This window comes from Lagopus leucura, unplaced genomic scaffold (assembly GCF_019238085.1).
Source record: "Lagopus leucura isolate 7727_CA_CO unplaced genomic scaffold, USGS_WTPT01 Super-Scaffold_73, whole genome shotgun sequence".
In the NCBI taxonomy this organism is placed as follows: Eukaryota; Metazoa; Chordata; class Aves; order Galliformes; family Phasianidae; genus Lagopus; species Lagopus leucura.
Window position 1 is genome coordinate 86841403 of NW_024962252.1, and position 25331 is coordinate 86866733.

The 25331-nt window shown below is 40.3% G+C and overlaps 1 protein-coding gene across 4 annotated transcripts in view; it reads left to right on the forward strand.

Annotated features, from left to right (window-relative positions):
• MAP4K3 (mitogen-activated protein kinase kinase kinase kinase 3) overlaps nt 1-25331 on the forward strand; it is an 80820-nt gene that overhangs the window by 6936 nt on the left and 48553 nt on the right. For 3 of the 4 annotated variants that reach the window (XM_042875859.1, XM_042875866.1, XM_042875876.1), the window contains exons 2-12: nt 2110-2167; nt 5251-5341; nt 10794-10858; nt 12957-13012; nt 15195-15242; nt 17451-17493; nt 18119-18191; nt 20790-20921; nt 23328-23390; nt 23464-23545; nt 23662-23772. In XM_042875859.1, coding sequence (XP_042731793.1) covers nt 2110-2167; nt 5251-5341; nt 10794-10858; nt 12957-13012; nt 15195-15242; nt 17451-17493; nt 18119-18191; nt 20790-20921; nt 23328-23390; nt 23464-23545; nt 23662-23772 — 822 coding nt within the window. Of the gene's footprint in view, nt 1-2109; nt 2168-5250; nt 5342-10793; nt 10859-12274; nt 12311-12956; nt 13013-15194; nt 15243-17450; nt 17494-18118; nt 18192-20789; nt 20922-23327; nt 23391-23463; nt 23546-23661; nt 23773-25331 lie in introns of those variants that run through there. The other variant, XM_042875886.1, reaches the window with a different exon arrangement.

Here is a 25331-nt window from a genome sequence, read left to right on the forward strand (position 1 = left end):
TCTGACTTCCGTGGGTTTCTCACTGATCTCAGGATCTATTCATAATCATCTGCCTCCAAAATATTTATAAATGCCCATGCTTCCAGCATCACGGAAGAGCACAGCCACCGCAAGGAGCAACAAGAGGTCTGAGGTCAGCTGTGCAAGGAACTACCTGAGTAGACCCCTAAACACAGGAATGCACACTGCATTTATTTCCAGACTGGCTATTTTTTGTAGCATTTTGATTCGTCCTGCTTCTTTTCCATCAGTTATGGCAATGGAAAAGCCATCAGCCAGCTTTCAAGCTGCTGTTGGGTCAGTGCCTTACAGCACTTGATCAGTTGTGGCTTTGTAGAGCAGTGCTGTGGATCAGCGTTTGCTTTCTTTTTTATAAAGTTAGCTTTAAAATATATTTGAGAAGGGGAATCTCGCTAATAACCACAAGCCTCTGATCTGCTAAGTGACTTAAAACCAAGACGATTAACAAGTTAAAGGTGGTGGCCTCTCTGTGTCATTAAATTATATAATTCTTCCACAGATCTGGCACTTTTTTGCTTTGAAAGTGGATGGGGAAAAAGGAAAAGCACGACAGGCCTTGTGTTCTGGGAGCTGCGTGGGACACAGAGTGGCATTTGGTGCAGCCAGTGACTGTCCTGTGCGATGCAGCACTGGGCACTGAGACTGCCCTGTGGAGAGGGGAGGCAGGAGCTGAGCATCCTTCAGAGCAACCAGGATTATTGTTAATTATGTTTCTTTTAATGGCTTTTTAAGAATTTAGTGACATTATTCACTCGGTTGTGGAGCTACTGAGTATGGAAGGGAAAGGCTATTTTAATTCTTTCTAAATCATTCATTTGCACACTTGTCTTCTTTGCAGCCTTACAGGGAGAAGGCTGTCAGTGGCTGAGTGCAGGGATCAAGGGGCAGGCGGTACCTACAGGAGCAGAACGTGTTGCGTCTCCCTCTTGGGAGTCTCAGAAGTAGTTGCACACTGCAGGGTAGCAGTGCGTGATCCTCCCTGGGCCCTGCTTGTCTGCTTTGAGATCTGTCCGTACTATGATTACTTTTCAAGCAACAGTTCAGTGGCCAACTTGTTGGAATTTAACAGGGAAGTACAGCACAGTCAAGGACTTGCATAACGTGGGGCTGTTGTGTGCCAGCACAGAGCTTCTTAAGCATGCTTGCAGTTTCAGAGCTCAGTACAGAGCTCTGCTGAGAAGGACTGGGTTGTGGTTGATGAAAAACTTAACGTGAGTCAGTGGTGTGTGCCTGCAGCCTGGAAGGCCGGTGCTATCCATGAGAAGAGGGGTGGCAAGCAGAATAAGAGAGGGGATTGTTCCCCTCTGCTCCACCCTCATGAGGCTACATTGGTAGTGCTGCAACCAGGTCTGGGGCCCCCAGCACGGGAAGAACGTGGAGCTGTCATAGAGGGTCCAGAGGATGGCCCTAGGGTGGAGCACCTCCCCTAGACAGGCTGGGCTTGTTCAGCCCAGAAAATAGAAGGCTGTGGGCAGGTCTCATTGCAGCCTTCCAGTATTTAAAGAGAGTTTATAAACGTGAGGGAAATCAGCTTTTTAGACAGTGATAGGACAAGGGGGAATGGTTTTAAACTAAAGGAAGGGAGGTTTAGATTAGATATCAGGGGGAAGTTCTTCACTCACAGAGTGGTGAGGTGCTGGCACAGGCTGCCCAGAGAGGCTGTGGATGCCCCTTGCCTAAAGGTGTTTAAGACCAGGTTGGAAGGGGAAGAACGCTTCCTGCAAGTTTGTATTGGAGAAGAGCATGCAAGCTCTAGAGTTCTCTTTGGTTCAGTCATCAAGCACAGTCATGGATTATTTTATCTAACTGAAGTATATGCTGTAAGCTCAATGAAAAATAAATGCATGCTGTATTTGCAAGTCGAACCTCACATTCAACATAAATATGCAAGACATTTTAATTTATTGGCTCCTTCTGTGGCTGTTCTGCTTTAAAATAACCCCAACAAATGACTTCATTGTTTTGGGTCCTTGTGTTTCTCAGTTGCACTTTGATTCTGCATTGTTAGAGAATCTCAAGCGGAGGGCACAGAATAAATTGCTGTGTTGTGCTCTCTAAATACTGATTTTATTGTTTGTTTTTTTGTAGGCTAGAAATGTCAACACGGGTGAGCTAGCAGCAATCAAAGTAATAAAGTTAGAACCAGGTAAGTGGTCACTGAAAAATATTTACGTTTGAAATATTTTTTTGTAAAATCAATTGAGTTTAGTATTGAAAAAGGGATAATCACTGTTTAAGTAGAGGAGAAAATACTTTATTTCAAAAACTGACATACATGACAGACAAGATATGAGAGGAAAAAACATTGGTTAAGGGAAAGCTGATTAAAATTTCAGCATGAGTTGGGTTTTTTGGCTTTAAGTATTGTATTTTCAACTCATGTGGTATGAAAATCTGCACAGAACAAAACAAGTGAGGAAGACAGAAAATTCCCCTGGAGAAAATGAGAGGGAGAAATAAAAAGGAAGGGTGATAAAATAGGTGAGCGTTAGTTGAGTATTGAGAATTGAGTAAATTTCCTGCAGTTCTCTGGCAAACTCTGATTAAAACTTTATTATATGATAGATTTTTGCTTGAACCATGCTTATGTTGTTATTTTATAAGTGCATATGCCAGCATTTCTGTTGCAGGCATGTAAGTGCTGTTCTGTTGATATGGTAGACGTGTTGAACATGAGTGCAGTAATTTGGGGAGTAAAATGGCCAGCCTTTTTGTTTGACTCTTTAACTGTTGGTGTTCCATCTCAAGGTTTATGTTGAGGTAAGTGATGGAATGCTTCAAATATTAGCTGGTTTTATCTTTACAGAGTTTGCAGCTGAGAACTAAAAGGAATTATTGCTTTCTCCTTTTTTTTTTGTGTCTTAGATTCTGGAGGTGTAGGTATGTTTGAAAATATAAATTCAAGACACGACAGTACATTACAACGTAGTTCCAAAAGTGTACGTTCATCATGCAGCTTTTCATCAAAACCATGGCTTTGATTGAATCTGATGGTTGTGTCAAGTTCTGCTGCTGTAGCTCATTAGAGCAGCTCCCATCATTGGAGGACGTGGCTGTGCGCAGCGCGGGTTTTCTGCAGCCGGCTGCGTATCCCTGTGGAACTATAAAGCTAAAGCAGGGAAAGAGAGTTGCATAGTGAAGAAAGGAGAAAAGACAACGTCAGCCTTTCATGTAATGCAGTTTTTCACTTAGCTGACTCCTTGCCCTCTTTCGGAAATATGGAGTGGCTTATTACATGGAGTGGGACTCGCTGAATGACACTGTGCGCATTATCTGAACAGCAGGCAGCATGAGGATGCGCTGCTGCTGAGGGAGCTTGCTCTTGTGCTGTGTTGGCAGGGATAGCGTCTGGCATCTTGCAGCTGAATCAAGTATTTCTGGCAGCCTTTGGGCACTAAGAGGAGTACAAAAAGATGAGCTTTAGCTACCCTGAGTGCTTGGTGAGCTCAGCTTTTCTCTTCGTAATTGTCACTTCTAGTTGGAGTAGAGGGTTGACTCACAGCTTCATAAGTGTCCACGTTCCAGAAGGGCAGTACTGGCTTACATGTCAAGTTTTGCAGACTTGGGGACAGTGTGAAAATGAAGAGCTAATTGTGGTTGGTGTTCGCACTGCTTTAATATTTTGGATGCAAATGAAAGCACCTTTGAATGCTGTAGGAATCGCTGAATCATAGAGGTTGGAAGGGACCTCTGAAGATCATCTCATCTCAACCCCCTGCTAAAGCAGGTGTTTCCTGACATAGGTTACACAGGAGCTGTATTCCTTCGCAGCAATACCTGCTTTCATGTTAAAATATTTTCTTCTTTGCTCTTCAGCATTTGCTTGGAGTATTTGGCTAACAGGAGAGTCAGGATACAGCTTGCCATCAATAATAAGCAATTGGCTATGAAGCTACCTTGCAGCTTGCAGTTTCAAATTTGCTTTCAGTAAATATAACAACATGTGGATATCAGATTTGAGGTGCCAAACTGTTAGATGACTGGTATGTTAATGGTTGGGAGAAACCAAACCATATTTGCTTAGATAATAGGTTGGCCAGTTCTGCTGGAATTTATTGTATTACATTTGAAACTTAGCAACAACTGTATCTGATAAGTGATTTTTGAGTTGTGGCAGCAGATAAATAGAAGTGTATTGTCTATATTGAGCTTTTTAGACAGCAGCTTTAGCTGCAATTAAAAAAAGTCTAATTTTAGAGTTTTGCTGAAGTGTCCTATGGCAGTAGAGAAGAAGAGTTTTGACACACTTTGCATTTCACATTTCTTGAATTTGCTTTAAGTGTCTCTTAACCATTTAGCTTCAGGAACTTTTAATTTAGAACTCCAGGCTTATTTTACGTACAAGTCCTCGAAGCCAGTAAGAATGAGTTGTTTTTTGTACTGTATGTATTTAGTAGCTAAGCAAACTTCAGAAGAAATCCTTCAGAAATAGCATACTAGAATAGCTGTAGTTTGCTCCAGCTTGAGAGATTTCAGGAGAGTGCTACTGAAATGCAAAGGAACATTTGATGTGTTTCTCAAAAATAAAAAAAGGCTGTCAGGTGTGTTACTGGCATTGTCTTACATCTTGAGTTCTCTCGCCTTCTCTAACTTACTTACTAAATCCCTGCATAACACCGCTGAAACAAAAACATCTCTGGAAAATAGCATTCAAGGTGTTCCATTTTGTGTACATCTGTCGCAATGTATGCATCTGGTAGGAATCTTTCATAGAAAGACTAGTGCAGCCAAAGTACCAAGTCATAAGATGTCTGTCAGTGTTTTATCTGTATGTAAGTTATGTGCAGTCCACAAACGTGTGTGCTTGTGAGTCTGCTGACAAGTTGCTGCAGTATCGTAGAGTTTTGTTCAGGAAGGTGATAGGATGCATGTTGGACATACGGCCAAAAATAGCATAGTTTTGTCATGTTTGAGGAACCTGGAGTGTTGGCAGGGCATATGTAGATGGACAGAGCGGGGCCTGAGGGAAAACAGAGCTGAGGAAGATGTGACACCTCCCGAAGAAGTATCCATAGATGTGAAGTCTGTCTGGCCACAATGAGACTTATTATTTGTAAGAATATTGTTACTTATTGCTAACAAGCATTGATTTACAATTATTTTCTATGCATGTGAAACTAACAGATAATTTTAATTCCTCAACATGCTTTTTCTGTAAACATGTACTGAATGTCTAGTTGAAGTGCAGATGTGGGCCAGGCCAATGATAATATTCATTCTTCTTTTCAGGAGAAGATTTTGCTGTTGTGCAGCAGGAAATCATTATGATGAAAGACTGTAAACATCCAAACATTGTTGCTTATTTTGGCAGCTATCTCAGGTACGGTTTGGTTCTTTTGCTCGCTTAAAAATGCCTCGATATTGACTTGAAAAGGATAGGTCCATAGGGTGACAAAGGCAAAACACAATTTACCCAATAAGTACTACATCCTACTATATTTACTTTTTTCCCTTTTACTGTGAAATGTGTTCACCTTGCTGCAGTCTCTTTCTAGAAATAATGTTTCTCTCAAAGTCTTTCAATGACTGCAGCTAAAGACAAGAGACATTTCATTTCAGTGAAATGTCTCTTAAATCTGCAGAACTTTATGTTGCATAATACAGAGTTTTTGGCAATACGATGACTTAATTGTTCTTGCCACGTAAAATTGTGACAACATGAAATTGAGTGTTATGGGGAAATAACAAACCACAATTCTTCATCTCCTTTTGTTTTCATTTTCACCTCGTTTAAGAGTACTGGTGCTATAATGCTTTGTAAAGGAGAGGCTTCTGCTTGCATTCAGGTATTCGCACATCTTTTATCTGGAGCAGTATAGATAGAACGCTGTAGCTCTGCAGTCTTGACAGTATGCTAGACCTTCTTTGTAGTAGAAGGATGCTAGATTGAGGTATTCATGTGCTTAGTAGCCTTCAGCAGCTCCAGCTGAAGTTTTCCATGATAGCCATCTGCTGTAGATGAAGGTTTTCAGCAGTATTGGCCAAGTGCTTCAGAGAAGATACAGGTGTTTGTACATGAAAATGTTTGAAATTACCATCTCTGAAGAAGGAATTTGGCTGCTTTATTTGGTGTGCACCTTTTCTATTTAGATCTAAAATACTATTTCTATTATTTCTATTCTATTATTAATACTATTTCTTTTACCTTAATTCCAGATCTGTTAGGGCTTGTGAAAGCCCAATTACTGTTTTCCTTACAGCTGGCAGGCTTGGTGCACATTTGCAGCACTGGGGAAGAGCTGAATGTGCACTCCCTGGCTCACTCAGCCCTTGTGAGGCGTTCCCTGTCTTACTGTAGGTGATCCAAGATGAAATGTTTAAGTGAAGAGCATGGAGTGCTCTCTTGTGCTGGTGGTTACCTTGGTGCTGAGTGCCTGTGTTGCTGCAGCTGGTCAACCTGAGCCTGCCAGCATCAGGGAGGCAGCACTGGGAAGGAGGCAAGGCCCTAGCAGCAAATGCTGGAGGAGTGGTTGTGTGCCTAGTAAGGAGTGCGGAGGTGCGCTAAGGAGTTTGTTCTCCCTCCATCCTGAACACTCACTGAAACCGTGTGTTATCAGTGGCGGGGATTCATTGTGTTGTACTCTGTGTAAGGATGTCCTTAGCTGTTTGATGAGTAAAGAAGTAAGGCACGCTCGGTTGTGGTTCAAGTCAACAAGACTTGGGTTTTAATTAAACTTATGCTATAGCCATTTCAAAGGGCTGTAGTGGAAAACCTGCTTCACTGCCATAGGTTAGTGTGCATTGAGGATGTGTCCAAGAGGAAAATGAATTTTCAGAGTAAGATAAAATATGCTGAAAGAACAAAGAGGAAAGCAGACCATCCGTGGTCAACAGATCGCTGTTAAATGAACATCATGCGTGCTGCGTGCTGGTTGAGGCAGGGAGTTGTGTTACCAAGAGCACGTGGTTATGTACTGCTTGTATTCTGAGGCACACAAAGGGAGCAAAGTCTGATTATAAAATCAACAAGGCGTGCTGTTCTGGCATCCCTTACCTCAGAGGGTGCTTGTCTTGGCAGCTTTAATGCTGAGCTGAGCTGTGAGCTGTGTAATGCATGGGTTTGTGCGAGTGTGTGTACAGATAGACTGCGTTCACGTAGGGACTTGGTCCTCCAGGCTTCCACTGCAAGTGTCTGTGCTTCAGTTTGGACTGCTTAAGTTTAACTTGAAGGTCACTTGCATTCGGTGCAGTGCTGGCAGGCTTTTTCCTGTGCACAAATAATCAAGTCTTAATACTGATACGTGCCCTGAAGTCACATAAAAGATTTTTTGTATTGAGAATTTGTGGAGTTGTAAGCTGATGCCAAGCAGACTAACAGCTTGTCAGGTGGCCAAGCTGGCTCTTTAGGAGAGCATTTGGAAGCTTGGTGTTATGGTGATGAAGGTTTTTGAATTAAAATTGCATGGTAAAATTGTGTAGTTGGGATCAGATACTGTCCCACTCTCCCGTTGTACCTCCTTAATCCTATTCCCAGCCTCAAAGCCTACTGTTCTTTGGCAAGAGAGCACTTTCTTAAGATGTCCTCTTTCACATGGAATGCCTTTCTGCACCTTTCTGCAGTACTGGAAAGGAAGCAGTGTTGCCATTTTTCTTGATGTGAGACATTAGTCTTGCATGCTACCATGACAAGGAAGTCATTCTTATAAAACTGTAAGGAAGACTGATTTTACAAGAAAGAAGTCATTGAATGGAGGAGGGGAGGGCTTACAATCTGTAGTGCTGTTGGATTTACCTTGAGTTGTTTTTCTAATGCTTAAACTTGTGATAAGAATGTGCCTGCTCCACTTGTGGCTGTTTCTGGAGGTGAGGTTGCTAGCTTTGTAGAGACACTGACACATGCATCCAGCTGCCTTATCAGCTGTGTTTAACCAATCACAGTGGGAATGGATTGCTTAGAATCACAGAATTGTAGAGGTTGGAAGGGACCTCCAGAGATCATCAAGACCAACCCCCCTGCCAAAGCAGGTTCCCTACAGCAGGTCGCACAGGTCGGCATCCAGGCAGGCCTTGAACATCTCCAGAGAAGGAGACTCCACCACCTCCCTGGGCAGCCTGCAAGTATTCCTCCCTAGCTGCACGACTCTACACTTGCTTTTATTGAACCTCATCCGGTTTCTTACTGCCCAGCTCTCCAGCCTGTCCAGGTCTCGCTGAATGGCAGCACAGCCTTCAGGCGTGTCAGCCAATCCTCCCAACTTCGTATCATCAGCAAACTTGCTGAGGGTGGCCACTATCCCCTCATCAGGGTCATTGATGAAGATGTTAACAAGACTGGACCCAGCACAGACCCCTGGGGGACACCACTGGTTACAGGTCTCCAGCCAGACTCTGCACCACCAATGATGACGCTCTGCCAGTCAGCCAGTATCCAGCTTAGGATAAATAGAAGAATGCAGTTTGATGACTTTTTGAGATTTCATGTGAAAACAGACCATGAACAAACATTTTACAAACTTACAAAATTGTTAGATTTCACTTCAGTGTGAGTTTTGAGATTTAATTGAAACCTCTTGTGATACTTGAGCTGGAAATGCTTTTTCTGTATAAAGGGGGTGAGGAGGAAAGTAGTTTTCCTCCAATCAGAGGAGATAAGAGGCATATCTTGGCATACCTGGTGTTCAGTTTTGGTATGTACAGTTGTATTTTGATGCTCCTGTGCTTCTGCTTGGTCCCTTTCACACATGGTATACTGCTTCTCTTTTGTCTGGGGAGTTGAATGGCTGCCTTTGAACCCTCTCATTATCTGACCTTTTGTTTTTGTAAATATCTTTCAATACTAAGAAAAATACCATCATCCTATGCTTGGCATTTCACTGTGTGTTGTTCCTGTGCTTTTCTTCTGTTTACATACGGATTTCCCAGGCAGTTGAATTTCTGCCATGCTGTAAGCCTAGGTGTTAGGTTGCAGACTCTAAATGGTACTGTTGATCCTGTCTCTGTGTTTTGTTTGCTTTGCTTGCCATTTGCTCTGAGGACTCAGACAACTGTATATGTATGTTGTAACTGTTGATTACATGGCTCTTCACCGTTTCTCAGAGCACTTAAGCACAGTAAGAAAAGGTTAGTGAGTCAGAAATAGTCTCTTCTTTTCATGCTCTTACATTTTTTAACTTTTCTATAGGACTTTTCTACACTGGGAATTTGTGCCCAATGAGTGAAGTTGTGAATTTACAGCATGTAACTTTTTCATATTTCCTACTGTGCAGGCACTCTGCTGTTCCAGGGCTGCTGGGATTTTCTGTTCCAGGGCTGCTGGGATTTTCCTAGCTTTTCCCCATTTCCATGCTGGCATCAAAACAGGATGCAGCATGGGCAAGAGTGACTTTCATGTGTCCCCATCTGAGTCCTGTATTGCTGTAGGGACCAAGCACAGGTCTTGCAAGTGTCTTTCTGGTGACTTTTTCACTCTTGTTCCACTTGCTGATATGGGTAATTCTGATGTCTTTCACAAGTACTGGCATCATTTCTGTCTGATATTGATCAGTTATTTCAATGAAATGTCTTTGTATTATTTCAGAATAGCAGTGCTTTAATTAACCCTTAAAACTGCATGCTGTAACTGACTTCTGTTGCATGAAACCTTTTTAATATGTAAACAATGCCCTTCCTATCACTTATAGAAGCATCTAGGGCACTGTTTTGAGGAGCACGTTGAGGATGGACATGTAGGAGGAGATTCATGAAAGACTTGGAACAGGGCCTGTTTTGGCTGTTACCTGTGAGAAGTACATTGTGAGAAATACAACTCAGAAGGGCAAGGAATAAGGTCATGGCCATGCAAAATGCTTCCAGGAGTGCTGGTGTTGCTCACAGGAGTGTCTAAGCTATTCTCACAAAGCCTTATGAATGCAACAAACCCCAGACCGTAAGCAAACTGCAGAGCATCACCAGTCTTCCCTTTGGTTGTCCTGTGTCTCAATCTGCCCTGAGGTGGCTGAGTGTGATTTTCTCTCCTGTGTGTTTTGAAGGCCAGGAATGGCCAGGTGTGTCCCAGATTTTCTGCTCTACAAAGTGCCTCTCTGCCTCTGCACTTGTGACATCTGTCTTACCAGTGAAAATTACTAAGTGAAAATGGAAGATGAAAACCATAACTATACCTTTTGTACTCTACTGTTCCTTTGATTCCTTCAGTCTGTTGCCTGTTCCTGGAAGGAGCTTTTTACTGCGGTACAATGAATCAAGCTGAATTCATTCTCTCTGTCAGAGAAATGAAAGAGCTGCCATGTGCCCCCTGCCACCCAATATACCCACAAGTATTTTCCAGGGAAAAGACATCACCTGAGTAGTCACTTAGTCACAACAGGGGCTCCATTCTGCCCAGCTTTGGCTGTAGCAACTCCATTTGTTGTGAAAGAAATTGAATTGAAAGATGTCCCTCGGGCTTTCTGTATTATGAGTTTGTTTCTTCGCCTTGTTTGTTTTCTTTTAATTGTTCTGTTCTGAAAGATGTGGAGAGGAAAGGAAAATAAAAAAGAAATAAGAACCCACTGTATTTTCTCTACCCTCAATAAAAGTAGATTTAATTTGTATAGTACATCTTCAACAGTGTTTTCTGCACACACTTCTGTTGCTCTAATAAATGCTGGAATTTTTGGTTATTTTGTTATTTATTTTGACAGTGAATTATCACATAATGATTCAATCGTTTTAGCTCATACTTCTCACAGCACAGAGCTCGTAGCGTTCTGCTTTATAGTGCTTGAGTTTTCTGACGTGTTTTACAGATACAGTTCAAATCTGACAGGCAATGAATGGTTTTGTTCACTTTTTAGACGTGACAAGCTCTGGATCTGCATGGAGTTTTGTGGAGGTGGCTCTCTACAGGATATTTATCATGGTACGTCAAGACCATAATTCCTTAAAAGCTAAGTAAAGCTTGTTTTAAGAAACTGGAGATGATTACAGTGTTTTGGAATCAAAGAGGATGAATCTTAAATTTAGTATCCATAATAATCCACTGAAGGTCGATTTTAACTTAAGTATCTGTGCAGTAGGTTGTTTTTTTTTTTCTTTTTTGAAACACAATGAACTGCAGCAGGGTGGAGTAATAGAAGTTGTTTCCTTCCTTCATCAGTTCGTGTACCAATCGCTGCTTTCCTAAAACTGGAAAATTGGACAGTATTATATAGTTTAAAAAAAAAAAAAAAACAAAAAGCAGGACAAAAACTTGTATCGTGGTGTGCTGTGTTCATAGTCATCTCATTTTTGAGCTTTTGAACTTTGTTTTAATGCAGTCGATACCACAGCCTACAGGTACCTGGATAAACAGGCAGATTAGCACTAATGCTCTTGTCTTTTCTGAGAAGCGACCTTCTGTATGTTAGTGATTCAGTAGTGCCCAAAGGGCCTTGTCAGTGCATGACATGTAAAAAGTAAATGTGGCCTACGTGTTTGCTTTAGACCTATGTGCCTTGGGTGATTGAATAAACAAGGAGTGTCTGCAGTTCCATCACATGCAGTCAAGATTAGTCAGTTGGTTGCTAATTTTTGACAGACCAAGTCGCTTCTAAGAGTTTTTTATTGCCCTAGCAATAAGATTTGCTTAGGAAATGACTATGCTACAAACATGTAATGGCTCTGTGATTGGGAGAGAATGTTTTTCAGACAGGAAATCCATCCAGATTTTAAATAGTGAAGATTTTCCATGTTAGGTTCCTCACATCCTTCTTGTGTACATAAACAGCTTGCACATGTTTTTTACATTTAACTTGGGTGCAATTAAGACAAGGCAGCGATTCACAGATTCACACTGTGTTCACATTGCAGTCATTTGAGTGTGTTCTTGTTGATCCCTCACATCTTCACCAGTGTTGATGAGAGCATGGTGCCTGATAGGCTTTGTTTTGTGGAACACCTGTAGAGTAGGAAATGAGCTCATGTGGCTTAAATGCCTGAACAGATGTCGTACAGGAGCTGTTTCCTGTCGCAGCTGATTTTTTGGCTTCTCTGCCAGCAGCGGCTAGAGTGGAAGGTTCTTTTCTGATCTTAATTACATTACTAAGTTCTTAACTCCAGTTAAACAATAGGCCTCAGCAATTAAATCTGAAGTAAAATAATCATTCAAATTAATTCAGTATCAGTTTCTCAAAATAAACATGGGTTTTGAAGAAACTGTAGTTTAGTGCTCAATTCTTACTTAATTTTTAAACTCCCTACTCATTCGTGAAACCACATCCAACATTTCTGTTTGCAAGCTTCTCAGGTTTTGTCCAGAAAACAATGAAGACTGCATGTCTGGTCATAAAAGCTTTTAGTCTCAGGATCAAAGTCAAGTGACCGAGGACAAGTTGTAAGCTGTTCCTTGCTTGTGGTTCAGTGTTTGTTTTGCATTTTTGTTCCAAATGTAATTATTTTAAGAAACTTGGGTGAGTTGTGACCCTAGAGCAAAAGGGAAGACTCTTGGGTAGCTGCTGAGTCTGCTCAGAGGGTGAGAATGTGGAAGGGTGCCTGGTGTGGCAGGCCCAGGAACCTCATTTTCGGCAGAGCATGTGGAGAAAGGACAGAGGAGCTTCAGACAGCAGGTCGTGTGGCTGCAGGGGAGTAAAGGGGAGAGAGAAGGTTATAAGGGGTGGAGCTTGGAGGGGCTTTGAAGTCCAGGACATAGGAGATTTGTGCAAGGGAAAGAGCTGTGCTTAAATCGCTGCTTCTGTTGTTATAGAATATTTCTTGTGGGTTTTTGGTTTTTTCCTTCCTTCTGATTGCTTTGAGATTAATGTATCTGGATGCAAGCAATTTCCATTCCAAGAGGAGTAGACAATTTTTGAATTTGAAGACATTTTGGTAGTTCTTGTGATGTTCCTTCTGTGGGAAAGTTTAAACGTGTTCACGGGGTGATTCTACTGAATCCTCTCAGTGTGAGTGGAAATTGAGGTATAGGTTTGGGAAGGACAATGTCTTACCTGATACTGAGTGGGGTTTTTTTTCTTCCATTTCAGTGACTGGACCACTTTCAGAACAGCAGATTGCCTACGTTAGCAGAGAAACACTACAGGTAGTGTACACTAAGGTTGTGGTCATATACATGTAACTGTAATGTAAAAACATTAAAAGCTAACACTAAAGCTGAAACTACGTGTCCTGTCATGAAAGTGCGTGTTTGGAGGGCTTAGCATTTTTCTCTACTGCGGAAGTCCTCTGTTGTAGCCTGGAACTGGTTTGTTTAATTGTCTGACCCTAAATGATCCAGGATCATTTGAAGAAAACTGTCACCTACTTTCTGCCATTTTTTTGTTTGTTTTAAAAGAGAGATAAAAAGCAGTTTATTTATTTGTCAGTATTTGTGATGCAAGTTAGTTACTGCAAGTTTGAAGAAAAATTTTAAGGCTCAGTTTTGTGTATCTGAATGATATGTGCCAACAAGGAGGCAAAAAAGTGTGTATACTCAAGGTGTTCTAATTATGGTCTTCAGTCTCTCCTCATGGTTGTGTTAACTTTCATATTTCTTTCTTAAACAGAATATTTAGCTCACCAGTAAAACGTCACAAGAACCGTCATGTTATGTCTTGGTTCCATGTGAGAGAGCAGCTCTTGGCTTCCACTGAATGCTGAGCTCTCAAATACTGTTTGTTGAGAGCCTCTCGCTTTCAAGATAGCTCTGTCCCTGAGCCAGCTCTGTTGCATGCCACTGACCATTTCTCTGTGCTGTGCCAGAGATTGCTGTCTTCTGACTTCCAGGACATGTCATTTTCTTACAGTAAAGTCTTGACTTAACTAATATGCAGGAGTGGTTTTTGGTTTTTTGTTTTGTTTTTTGGAATCTCGAATACCTGAAGTTAGATTTTGAGGTCTGTATTTAAAAACCCAGTAAGTGGTCTGATGTCAAAAATAAAAACAAACAAACAAAAAACCAGTCCCTGTCAGTTCTGATTGGAATCAGTGATACTGATTCTGAAACTATAGGTACTGTAATATGGAGCTTCCATGATTATTTTTTTTGTGCTGTTGACATGTGGAGATGTACATGTGAAAAGTGCATGTGTGACACTTCTAGTTAATGCCTGTTGTTGCAGTGGAGGAATTGATGCTTCAATGGTACTCTCTACTAAAAGCAAATTGAGTCCAGTTTTGGGTATGCATGCATCCCTGCAGTGAGGGCAGCAAGGTCTGTTGATCTGTGTAGGTATCTTCAGCCATTTGCCCCAGAGAACCTTTGCTAAAACATTTCTGAGACTTTCAAGGAGTTTGATTGCACCATTAGTTAGTACTTTTATATTGCATTTGGGTTTTAATGAATAACAAAAAATAGCCCCAAACTGCATTTTCAGTGGTACTGTTGCCAATCCATACAAAGAAAACATTGACCATTTCACTTGAAAATCTCAAGTACTAAGTCCTGTAAGCTAGCATTTCCCATTTTTCCTGCTGATAGGAATAGAACTATCCATGAAAATGCTCATAATTGAAAAGGATCCTAATATTGTTTTTGAAATCAACCATGTGATGTCTTGCTGAGGTAATTGGGAGTTTAAAACAAAATTGTCTTAATATGGATATCTTCAGTGAAATGTAGTCATTGCAGAGGCTGATGATTGCAGAGTGCTGCGGATGTTTACCCGCTGCTTGCCCATGAAAGAGGATTTCAGAGATAATCCCAGTGTTAGAAGTGGTGTGCTGTGTGATTCCTCATATGAGGATTTGACTGTATAGTATTATTTCAGACCTCGTGTTGAGGCACTGAGTCCTGAGATGTCTCACTGCCATTACCACCTGCAGAAATGCATGACCTAAAGTTGAAGCAGAGCATTAGCCCTGAGGAGCTGCCTGCTGGTGTCCTTCTAGAGTTAATTGAGGCCTGTAATGGCACAGGTGATCTCTGTGCCAGATATCTGGTGATCAGACTGCTGAATAGAATGCTGTTAGGCAATTTAAGAGTAGCTTGCTCTAAAAAGGTGACAGTTAACATATCCAGATGAAAACTTAACCAGAAAAGTCTTTCCTCTCAGTGGGCTGATGGTGATTGATATTCTTCCATTCCACCCCTGCATTTAGATGTTACACTACTATGTACGTGGAATTTCCAAGTGCATTCAAGAGTCACTGAAATAAAGGAATGTTCTTCAGCCAGAAAGTTATTTAGGTGACTGAATTGCATACTAAATACGTCTATTAATTGAGTAGGAAAGGCATATTAAGTAAAATACTGGATTTAATTATTGTTTAACTATTTTTTGCAGGGGCTCTATTACCTTCATAGTAAAGGAAAAATGCACAGAGACATAAAAGTGAGTAAAAACTGAATGGAATTTTGGTGTTTTTAGGATAATCTGTATCATCACCTCTTAAGAGTTTTTACCGTTACATGGAAGTTTTGGGGATGCTTTCTAAATACATAAGGTTTTTCTGTTTATTGGAATATTTCCTACCCACCAGAAGAAAAATATCTTTCCTTAAAGTGCATGGGAATCATTTGTTCTTTTAAATGGAGCCACACACTTATTTTGAGCAGTGCAGCAGAATTTTGGCATCAGCTGCTGTCCAGTACAGCTTGTATTCAGATGTCCAAAAGGATGCTTTCTGCGCAGAAGGAAAGGCTTGGTCTTTTCCACACCCTTCTGAGAAGCTTGGTTACCCTTCTGACTGAACCAGCGAGTAAATGGAACTGTTGCTTGGCTTCTTGCTTCTTTTCTTGGTGAGCAGATTGCAGGGCAGTGGCTGCCGTTCCTTGTGCTCCTTACAGACTAACTTGTCTTCTCCTTCACATCTAAAATTAGAGAGCACCACAAATCAGGCTCTTAGCAGCGACTTCCTTAAACCTTCATCTCAACAAAGCTGTATCAAAGGTGGCTTGCTCATACTATTATACTCCCTGTTAATAGTTTCCTTCTGATACTTCCTGTTGACTTTTTGTCCCTGGGGTTTTATTACTTACTGTTTGCATTTCCAAACTGTTCCCTGCTCAGATTCCAACTTTAGTTTGGCAAGCTACCCTCCTGGAAATATGTCAGCAAATTACTGTATTCCTGTTCTTTGTACTGTTGTACGTGCATTTTTGTTTATCTATGTTGTGTTTCTTTCAAACTGGGGATGCAGTAATGCATAGCAGCTTCAACCGTAGGTGCTTTAGTACAGGTAAACTCCAAGTCATCCTTGTTGTCTGCAGGAGGATACTTGGGTTTTGTGCCACCAGGCAAATAATTTCTGAATGAGAGATTAATTTGGATGCTAAACTTGAACATTTTTCATCATACTTCATGGGATGAGAAATGATGCTTGTTAGGCTGCAATGCATAGATACTCATTTCTAGACAGAAATGTGCTGATGAAAACATGGAATTGTGTGTTTTTAAAACAAGAACAAAAATAAACGTGAGCATGGAAAAATACTATCTTCACCTGCAGCTCTCCTGACTATGAAGTTACATTTGCTTCCCTCAGTAGCTAAGTTATGTACTTACGTACATATATAAGTATATAACTTATATATGTACTTTTGTACTTACCTGTTCTGTTAGTCTTGAAAGGTGAACAAGGTCAAGAGCATGTTAACTGGGCCGTCACATTTATTTACCCAGCTCCATTTATGAGGCTCATTAACTGCAGTGTGCAGCATTTGCCAAAGTAAGCCTTGCAACTGGAGCATGACTGCAGGCCTGACTTCTTCCCCTGCAACCCCCTACCTGTATGAAGGCAGCTGTTTGGGAAGCCCTGCGTGCTGCCTTTCTGTGCAGTCTGTGGGCAGGGCTGGTGGCTGTAGCACAGTCTGGCTGTGTGTTTGGCCTGCTCCAGCCTTTGCTCGGTACTGCTTAGAGCTGATTGCCCCCTTTGGAGCAGGTTTGCTCCCAGTTCTTTCTTGTGGCATTTTCATGGCACCAGCTATCATTTGGGGTTAGCTTTGGTTATTGAGCTGCTTCTGGAAGTGGTGCATGTAGCCACGCATCATTGTGCTCTTCAGAGGGAGAGCTAGCGGAATCTCTGCTGCATAGGGACAGAAATAGTTTTGTTAAAACACTGGAGTTTCAAGGGAGACCCTTAAGGCTGTAATTATCGTGGCCCTGAAAGGAGACAAAACCAGCTTGGCATTTGAGAAGAAAATCAAATTACTTCCGTTGTGACCTTTAGAGTTCCTGTTTCCTTTCAGTCAGTGTAAATAGAAAAAAGAAAGTAAGAATTCATCTTCATAAGCAAATCATCAGAATTCTGCTCTTTGAGAGGGCTTTGTGTACAACAGGGAACTTTGTAGTACTATGGGCTAAAGAATACTAAACTTAACATTCATGAAAAATACTGAATATCTGAATTCCTTTATATAATAAAATGTCAAGTTACAATTTCACAGGCATTTCCTTCTACTGCTACACATTTCTCAAATGTACAGTTTTTGGTTTATCTTTTCACCGCTGATTTGCTGTCATAGATCACATAAAGATTGGTTTTATATAGCATACAAAAATCTGCCTGTTTTAATTCAAATACACTGTTTTTTTTTTAAGGGAGCAAACATTCTTTTAACGGATAATGGACATGTAAAATTAGGTAAGTTAATAAACAGTCTGTTAATAACTAAGTTGTGTGTAGTCTGAAAACAAAACCTTACTATTTTTGTCTGATTACATAAGAGTTTGTTATGTAAGGAATTAGCACATGTCTTTTTCTATTGCTGGTAAGATCTAACTCAGCAGCACCAAATTATTGTCTTAGGAGTAATTGGAGTCTGGTTTTGCAGCACTCAGGTAAAACTTCCTGAGGTTGCAAAGATGGGGTGGAAGTCAAATCAAAGGTTTTAAAAAACTTTTATTGAAATATACCATCCAGAGTTCTTAAACGTGAAATATAGCTTTAAAAACTGCCTGCAATAACCCCTTGGATTTTATTAAACGATGTATTTTAACTTAGTAAAAGAATGCTTGTTGTTGTTAGAACTTCTGTGTTATCCCTGTGTTTCTTGCCCTAATGAGAGGGGCCTCCACGTTTGGTAGGCAGCTGAGAGGAATTAATCAAAAGTATTTGAGATTCACCAAGTTTCCATTCTTTGCTTTTTTTTGTAAATTATTTTCCAATATATTTAGGAAACTCATACAGTGAAGAAATGAAACTGTCATGTTCTTAGAAAAAAATGAGCTGCATCAGAACAGTTATTAATGATCTTTATTTTTTGTAGCTGATTTTGGAGTATCTGCACAGATAACAGCTACAATTGCCAAAAGGAAATCGTTCATTGGCACCCCATATTGGTAACTGTATTTTGCTTCATCATCAATATATACATAGCAAGCATCATTCTGTTGAAAAATTGTGTATGTTAGAGCATGCCACAAACTTTCTGGGTAGACTCATCACAAAAAACTGATGTTTGTGGGATTGTGTCTTTTTTTTTTTTTAATGCTGACCATTAGTTAAATTATTCAAATGCTCTGAAATGTTGAAAACTGTTTGGATGTGGTGCTCAGGGACATGATTTAGAGGAGGGCTGTTAGAGTTAGGGCAGAATGGTTAGCTTGTGGTTGGACTTGATGATCTTGAAGGTCTTTTCCAACTTGAGCGATTCTGTGATTCTATGATCCCATCTGTGTGCTGCTATTAACTAATGATTGCAGTTTAGTCTGATTATAAGTATGTCTGCAGTTCTGTGTTTTAACTGTGATCTTGAATTTTTTTTCTTCTCAATTTCCTTTTTGGTGTCTTACATTTCTTGCCCTTTACCCCAGATAAGTCTTCTCTGTAACTCTTCAGTTGATAACAAGTTTCATTTGTTCATCTTTGTGGATTCCTTTGCTGCTTGTAAAATGTTGTTTCTAAACTATGTTGTTTTTTTTTTGTTTTCAAGCAAGAGCTAAAGCGAGAAAGCCCAACTGAATACGAAATTGAGTTTTTATTGTCTGTACTGTATCTTTATTCTTCTCTCTGTCAACTTTTTTTTAATTTATCTTTTCTGAAGTTCAGCTTCTTGTTTTCTCCTCTCTTTGAACTGAAAGTGATTGTTCCCTTTTTTCTTTTAAAGTACTCATCCTTCACTGTAAAAGTAGCAGTTTTGTATGTTTCCTAGAAAGATGCTCAAAGTTCTGTTATGTGGCAGCATAGTAAATACAAGGAAAATGTGTGGATGGTAAAAAGCCAAGTTCAAATATTCGGTCTTTGAAACAGATTGCAGCACAGCATTTTTAGCATTTTTCTGTAGTATAAGTCACGCCAAGGCACAGATTCACTTCCCATTCTGAGTAGCACAAATACCCATCAGTCATGATTGTGTAACTGATTTGTTGCTCTGTTTCCTGAGTAAGATGTCTGGGTGGCTTGAGTCCTGACCTGTCTCAAATGACATGCCATAACCTTAAACAACAATTATGAAAGCTTATATCAGTTAAATACTTACAAAATGCATCAGTTTTCCGTAGCAAGTTTTCTCAGATTTGGGAGTGGAAGCAAGTAAGGAGAACTGTTGAGACTGTACAGAAGTTGTAATGTGAAGGTTTGAGTGATCCTTATAGGTGTCTGAGCAGGGAAGAGCATGGTAGTGGGATGGGGGAGAAGTGAAAGGCCAAACTGCTGTGCAGTGCTGTCAGTTCTAGTAACCCCACTATTTACCCTTGCATTCCTTCTCTTCTGTGTCTTTCGAAAGTTAGTGCATGTTTCTCCTCTGCGTTGGTATGCTTCTCTTCTGCCTTTAGTGTCTTTTTTTAGTGTTGTTTTTTCTAATGAGTTCTATGTGAAAGTTTATGTAAATATTTCACATTTGTACCACCAAATTGGATGTTGTCTTCAGATGCACAGTTAAGGATATCTGTGTTTAAATAGTGCATCATTTCAGATGTCCTCTGAGTGATGCTGTTTACTGCTTTACTGTAGAACTCATTATGTTACATTCTTCTGTCCTACCTGTTCTGAGTTGTATGTCCTATTTCATTGATCCTTTTCAGGTGTTCTGAAAAAAAAAAAAAAAAAGGAATGCGGAATTGCATTTGATATGGCTGTATAGGACAATCCAATCCAAAACATCAGCAATTCCTAGTGAATCATTTCATTTAGGTATTCTTCTTTGTGTAAATTGTTAGGTTTTTTTCACCTGTGGATCTGAAGTTACTTTATAAACCTAAATAAGGTGTACTGATACTACCGTGAGCCAGGTACTGTAGACAAGGAGTTCTCTGTGCTGAGTTGACAGGCCTTACGCTTCCAGAAGGAAAAAAACCTGTCATTTTGATGCATTTAGTCACTTATCTAGGGCAATGTGTGTATCTGGACAGTGTTTGCATTTTATTGTTGTTGAATAATTATACCCTAAGCTGTTTGGTAGTCTGGAGATTCCTTGTGTTCCTGTAAAAGTACAAGACAGATTGGTTTGATCCGCTTCCTTCCTGTTTACTTACAGGAAGATTATGGAGGAAAATTGCATGCTTGCTACAGAGAAGAGGATTCCTAACTTGGGAATTATTTACCTATCACTGCTTTCAGCTGAATGCACGAGTACCACAAAGTACCACACTGAAAAGAGAACTAGGGAAAAACCGGATGTTTTCTAAATATTGTAGTCCATAGGGTGAATTTCTCAAGTTTAAATCGATAAATGTATGTGCTACATACCTTTTTACATGCACATGCAAACAAATGTGTGTGTGTGTGTGTGTGTGTGTGTGTCTGTGTGTATGTATGTGTATATATATATATATATATATATATACGCACATTTGTTTGCATGTGTATATATACACACAGGCACATATAAATGTATATGCAGCAAATTGAGAGCTGTTGAGGAATTATGGCTGCATGCAGAAGGATATTTGATTTGTGATGAGAAGTGTATCTTACATCAAACATCTTCTACTGTGTAGGATGGCACCAGAAGTTGCTGCAGTAGAAAGAAAAGGTGGCTATAACCAACTCTGTGATCTGTGGGCAGTTGGAATAACTGCTATAGAGCTTGCTGAACTTCAGCCTCCAATGTTTGACCTACATCCAATGAGGTTAGTGAGGGGTTAAAGTTTGGTGTGTAAATGCAGCTTTATAAATAATCCATTTGGAATAGCTGGCTCTGTATACTTGTGGTGTCTGGGAGTACTGCATGGATGTTCAAAGAATTATAGAGTGGCCTGAGTTGACAGTGACCTCAGAGATCCCTTAATTCTATCTCCCTTACCATGAGCAGGGTTGCCAGCCACTAAATCAGGAGCCAGCTCAAGTTTCCCCAAGACCCTGTCTAACCTGGCCTTGAGCACCTCCAGGTATGAGGCATCCACAGTTTATCTTGGGGACCTGTTCCAGCACCTCACCAGTCTCAGTTAAAAGTTTCCAGTGACATTTAATATAAATCTCCCCTCTTTTAGGTTAAAAAGATTCATCCTTGTCTTATCACCATCAGACTATGTAAAAAACAAAGCAAAACAAAAAAACACAAACAAAGTCAGTCTCCATCCCATAAGCTCTCATTAAGTATTTGGAAGGCTGCAAAGTCTCCCTGGAGCATTCTCTTTTCCAGGATGAACAAGCCCAGCTCCCTCAGCCTTTCTTTGTACAAGAGGTGCTCCAGCCCTCTGAGCAACTTCATAGCACTCCTCTGCACCCTCTCCTACAGCTCTGCATCTTTCTTTTTCTGGAGGTGCTCTACCTGGTTGCAGTACTCCAGGTGGGGCCTCACAAGGGCAGAGTAGAAAGGGACACTCTCCTCCCTTACCCTGCTGCCACCCCTCTTTTGATGCAGCTAAGAATGATGATGTTGGCTTTCCAGACTGCAAGTACATGGTGCTGGCTCGTATTAAGTGTTTCATCTGCCAGGACCATGATGTCCTTCTTGGCAGGGCAGTTCTCAATGAGCTCTTTTCCCAAACTGTAAATGTATCTGGGATTTCCCCAACCCAGGTGCAAAGCTGTGCTCTTGACCTTGTTGAACCTCATTACGTTCCTGCGGGTGCACCTTTAGAGCTTGTTCAGGTTGTTGTGGATGGCATCTCTTCCTTCTGTTTTGTCAGCTGCACCACTCAGCTTGCTGTCATCTGCAAATTTACTGGAAATGCACTCAATCCCATCACCTTTGTCATTGAGAAACGTGTCGAGGAGCACTGGTCCCAAGATGGACCCTGGGGGACACCATGTGTGACCAGCCTCCACCTGGACACAGAGCCATTGACCACAATCCTCTGGCTGCAACTTTCCAATCGATTCTTTATCCACTGAGTGCCCACCTTTCAAACCTACGTCTGTCCATTATAGAGATAAGGATGTGGTATGAGGCCATGTCAGGCCTTGCACAAGTCCAGGTAGGCAACATTAGTTGCGCTTCCTTGCACCACCAATGTTGTCACTTGATCGCAGAAGGGCACCAGAGCGGTGAGGCACAATCTGCCCTTGGTTAAGATGGGCTGGCTGCCTTGGATCACTTGCTTGTCCCTCGTGTACCTTAAAATCTGTTCCAGGAAGAGTCATGCCACGATATTCACAGGCATTAGAGGCCTTTAGTTCCCTGGATCTTCCTTTCTTTAAAATTGGAGTGATGTTTCCCTTTTTCCAATCACCAGTGACTTCATCGGAGTTTTCACGTATATTTTCACGTATAGTTGCCAAGTCATTCTCCATCTTATCAGCCAGTTCCTTCAGGGTTCTGGGATGCATGTCATCAGGCCCCATAAACCTGTACACATGCAGTCTTGAACTTGCTTTTGTCTTACAGTGGGAGGGATTTAGCTCCCTCAGCCCCCACCTAGAGGTTCAGTGATGTGAGAGACACGAGAAACCTGGCTTGCAGTGAAAACTGAGACAAAGAACTTAAGTATCTCAGCCTTCTCCATGTCTGTTGCAGCTAATTTTCCCTTTTCATTTATCAGAGAGTGGGCATATACTCTCTCTAGCCTGTCTCTTCTTCTTGTTTTTTTTCACATCCCTTGCCAAGTGCATTTTGATCTGTGCCTTGTCTTTCCTGATTCCATATCTACATGTTACATTATGTCATAATCATCCTCTAATAAATGCCATTCCTAATCTACATCATCAAACAGTGAAGGACCCAGATTAGTGACATTGCTATTACTATGGAGCCAACTCAGAGCCATCTGAAGCATTTAAAACTGCAACTCAGGCACCAGCTCTGCATCTACACTACATTGTTTTTTGAGTGTCATTTACCTCAAAATTTAGTTAAAAGATCCTTAATTTTTTATTTCAGACTTTGAGTGTGGAGTTTATAAGCAGTTCTGATGTGGGAAGGCCTCCTGCCACAGCAATTAACAGCTCTTTTTTGTGCATAAATGAGCAGTGTTGTCCCGATAGCATCTTTTGAACTGATGGGCTCATTGCCAGCAAAATAATGCCTATACTAATTTTGTGTATGCATGCGTGTGTGTGTGTATATGTATGTATATATATCTTTTTTCTTTCAGAGCACTTTTTCTAATGACAAAAAGCAACTTCCAGCCTCCTAAACTAAAGGACAAAATGAAATGGTAAGTGCTTCTCTGTTTCAGTAGATAATGATCATGTATTTCACTGGGCTGATTTTACCATTTTGTTTTACAGGTCCAATAGTTTCCATCATTTTGTGAAAATGGCACTTACAAAAAATCCTAAAAAAAGACCTACAGCTGAAAAATTACTGCAGGTATAAATTTGTTTGGTTTCCTTTAGTTTTTCTTTTTTTTAAGTTATAAAATGGAAATGCACTTAATATGGCTGTTTGGAATTTTAATCTGTTTGTTTCTTTGTTCTGTCCTTCAGCATCCTTTTGTTACCCAGCCATTAAATAGAAGTCTTGCTATTGAACTTTTGGATAAAATGAATAATCCTGATCATTCCACTTACCATGACTTTGATGATGATGATCCTGAGGTAGGAATATGCTATATGTACAGAATCAGGTTGAATTTGTTTTCCAATAAAACTAAATGATTGGCTAATTAATTAGTATCTGTTGAACCACAGAATGTTTTATGATCACAGAAGTCTCAAGAGTTCAGGTTTTCCTGCTGAATGTTATATGTGATACTTAGCAAAATTTGTTGTGGTTCAGGAAGAAGAGCTCAAATAGGGTTGTAAATGTTATAGGTTTATTTACTGTTGTCCTTGTCCAATTTGTGGTGTGAAAGTAGATGTGGAATGTGTCAGTCCTGAGTTCTGTCATATGTCCTGCTATGTTTCTTCATGGAATTGTTGCCATCTTCACAGGGTACATTCACAACACCATCTTGTTCTCATATTGAACTTGTTCTTTAGCTATTAATCTACTTTCTGAACAACTTTCTTATGAGAATGTTTCAGTGGTTGTTTTTGTCAAATGTTTTGCTATACATGTCTTGCAAATTTTCTTTTCTGCCTTAGAATATGAGACTTGATTCCATTTACTGTTTTGTCAAAGTCTCTGATTTTTGTGCTTTAACAGCATGGAAAAGACATCATGCTTATGTAAGTACAGGGCTGAAATGTTATCTAAATTAGAAAAAGCAGATTTTGTATATTGCATCCTATCTTTGTATTTAATTCTGTTATTGAAGACTTTCCTAACGTTTACAGTACCCTAATTGATTATCTCTTTCAGGGAAAAGAAATTCTTTTGACACAAATGCCACTGACTCATTAATTACATGCTTGTGTGTTGTGTGTTTTTTAGATTTGTGGGTTTTTTTTCCCTATTGTGGTCAAACTAATCTAAATGATTCAAGTGAAAATGGGCTTAGAAGAAGCATCTACTTTAGTATACTCATTTTCAGATTTAAATGAGCTTTAGTGTTTTCTAGAACATCAAAGACAAGACGTCACGCGCTGAGTCTGTTTTATTCTTCCTTAGAAGTTAAAATGAATGATTGTGGAAAGAAGTGAAGGTGAAATCTGTTGTGGAGAGCAACGTTTAAGTACTTTTTAAATGGGTGAGGAAGGAGAGGAAGGCGTAAGGACTGAATAATCAGTACTCTTAAAAGTGGTTCCTAGTAGTCAAGCTGTTAAAAATAATAATTAAAAAAAAAAAAAAAAAGGAAGTCAAACATGCAAGAAAATTCTTAATATGTTTGATTTCTTGCAAGAAAATTCTTAGTATGTTTGATTCTTGCAAGAGAAAGGTTTCTGTCTCCGTCAAGAATCAGCACTGAAGAACTCGGATCTGCTGCTCGCTCTGAGATCTGAAGATCAGGTGTCCTTTAGTTCAGTGTCTATTTAATGATGGAAAAAGCTCTGGGATCTCCTTAAAGCAGTATTTCTGTGGAAACTAGAAAACTGGAGCTTTCATACGCTGTCGTAAGAGGAAAGATAGCTGTTCTCAGCATGCTTTCATATTAGTGAAGTGTTCAGATCAAAAAAGCTTGCCCTGAGTAAATTGTCCTGAATCACTGATGTGCCATTTCCCCGTGTCTCTTCTACATATTTTCTAGCAAAAATCTCACCCTTCATTTTGGGCC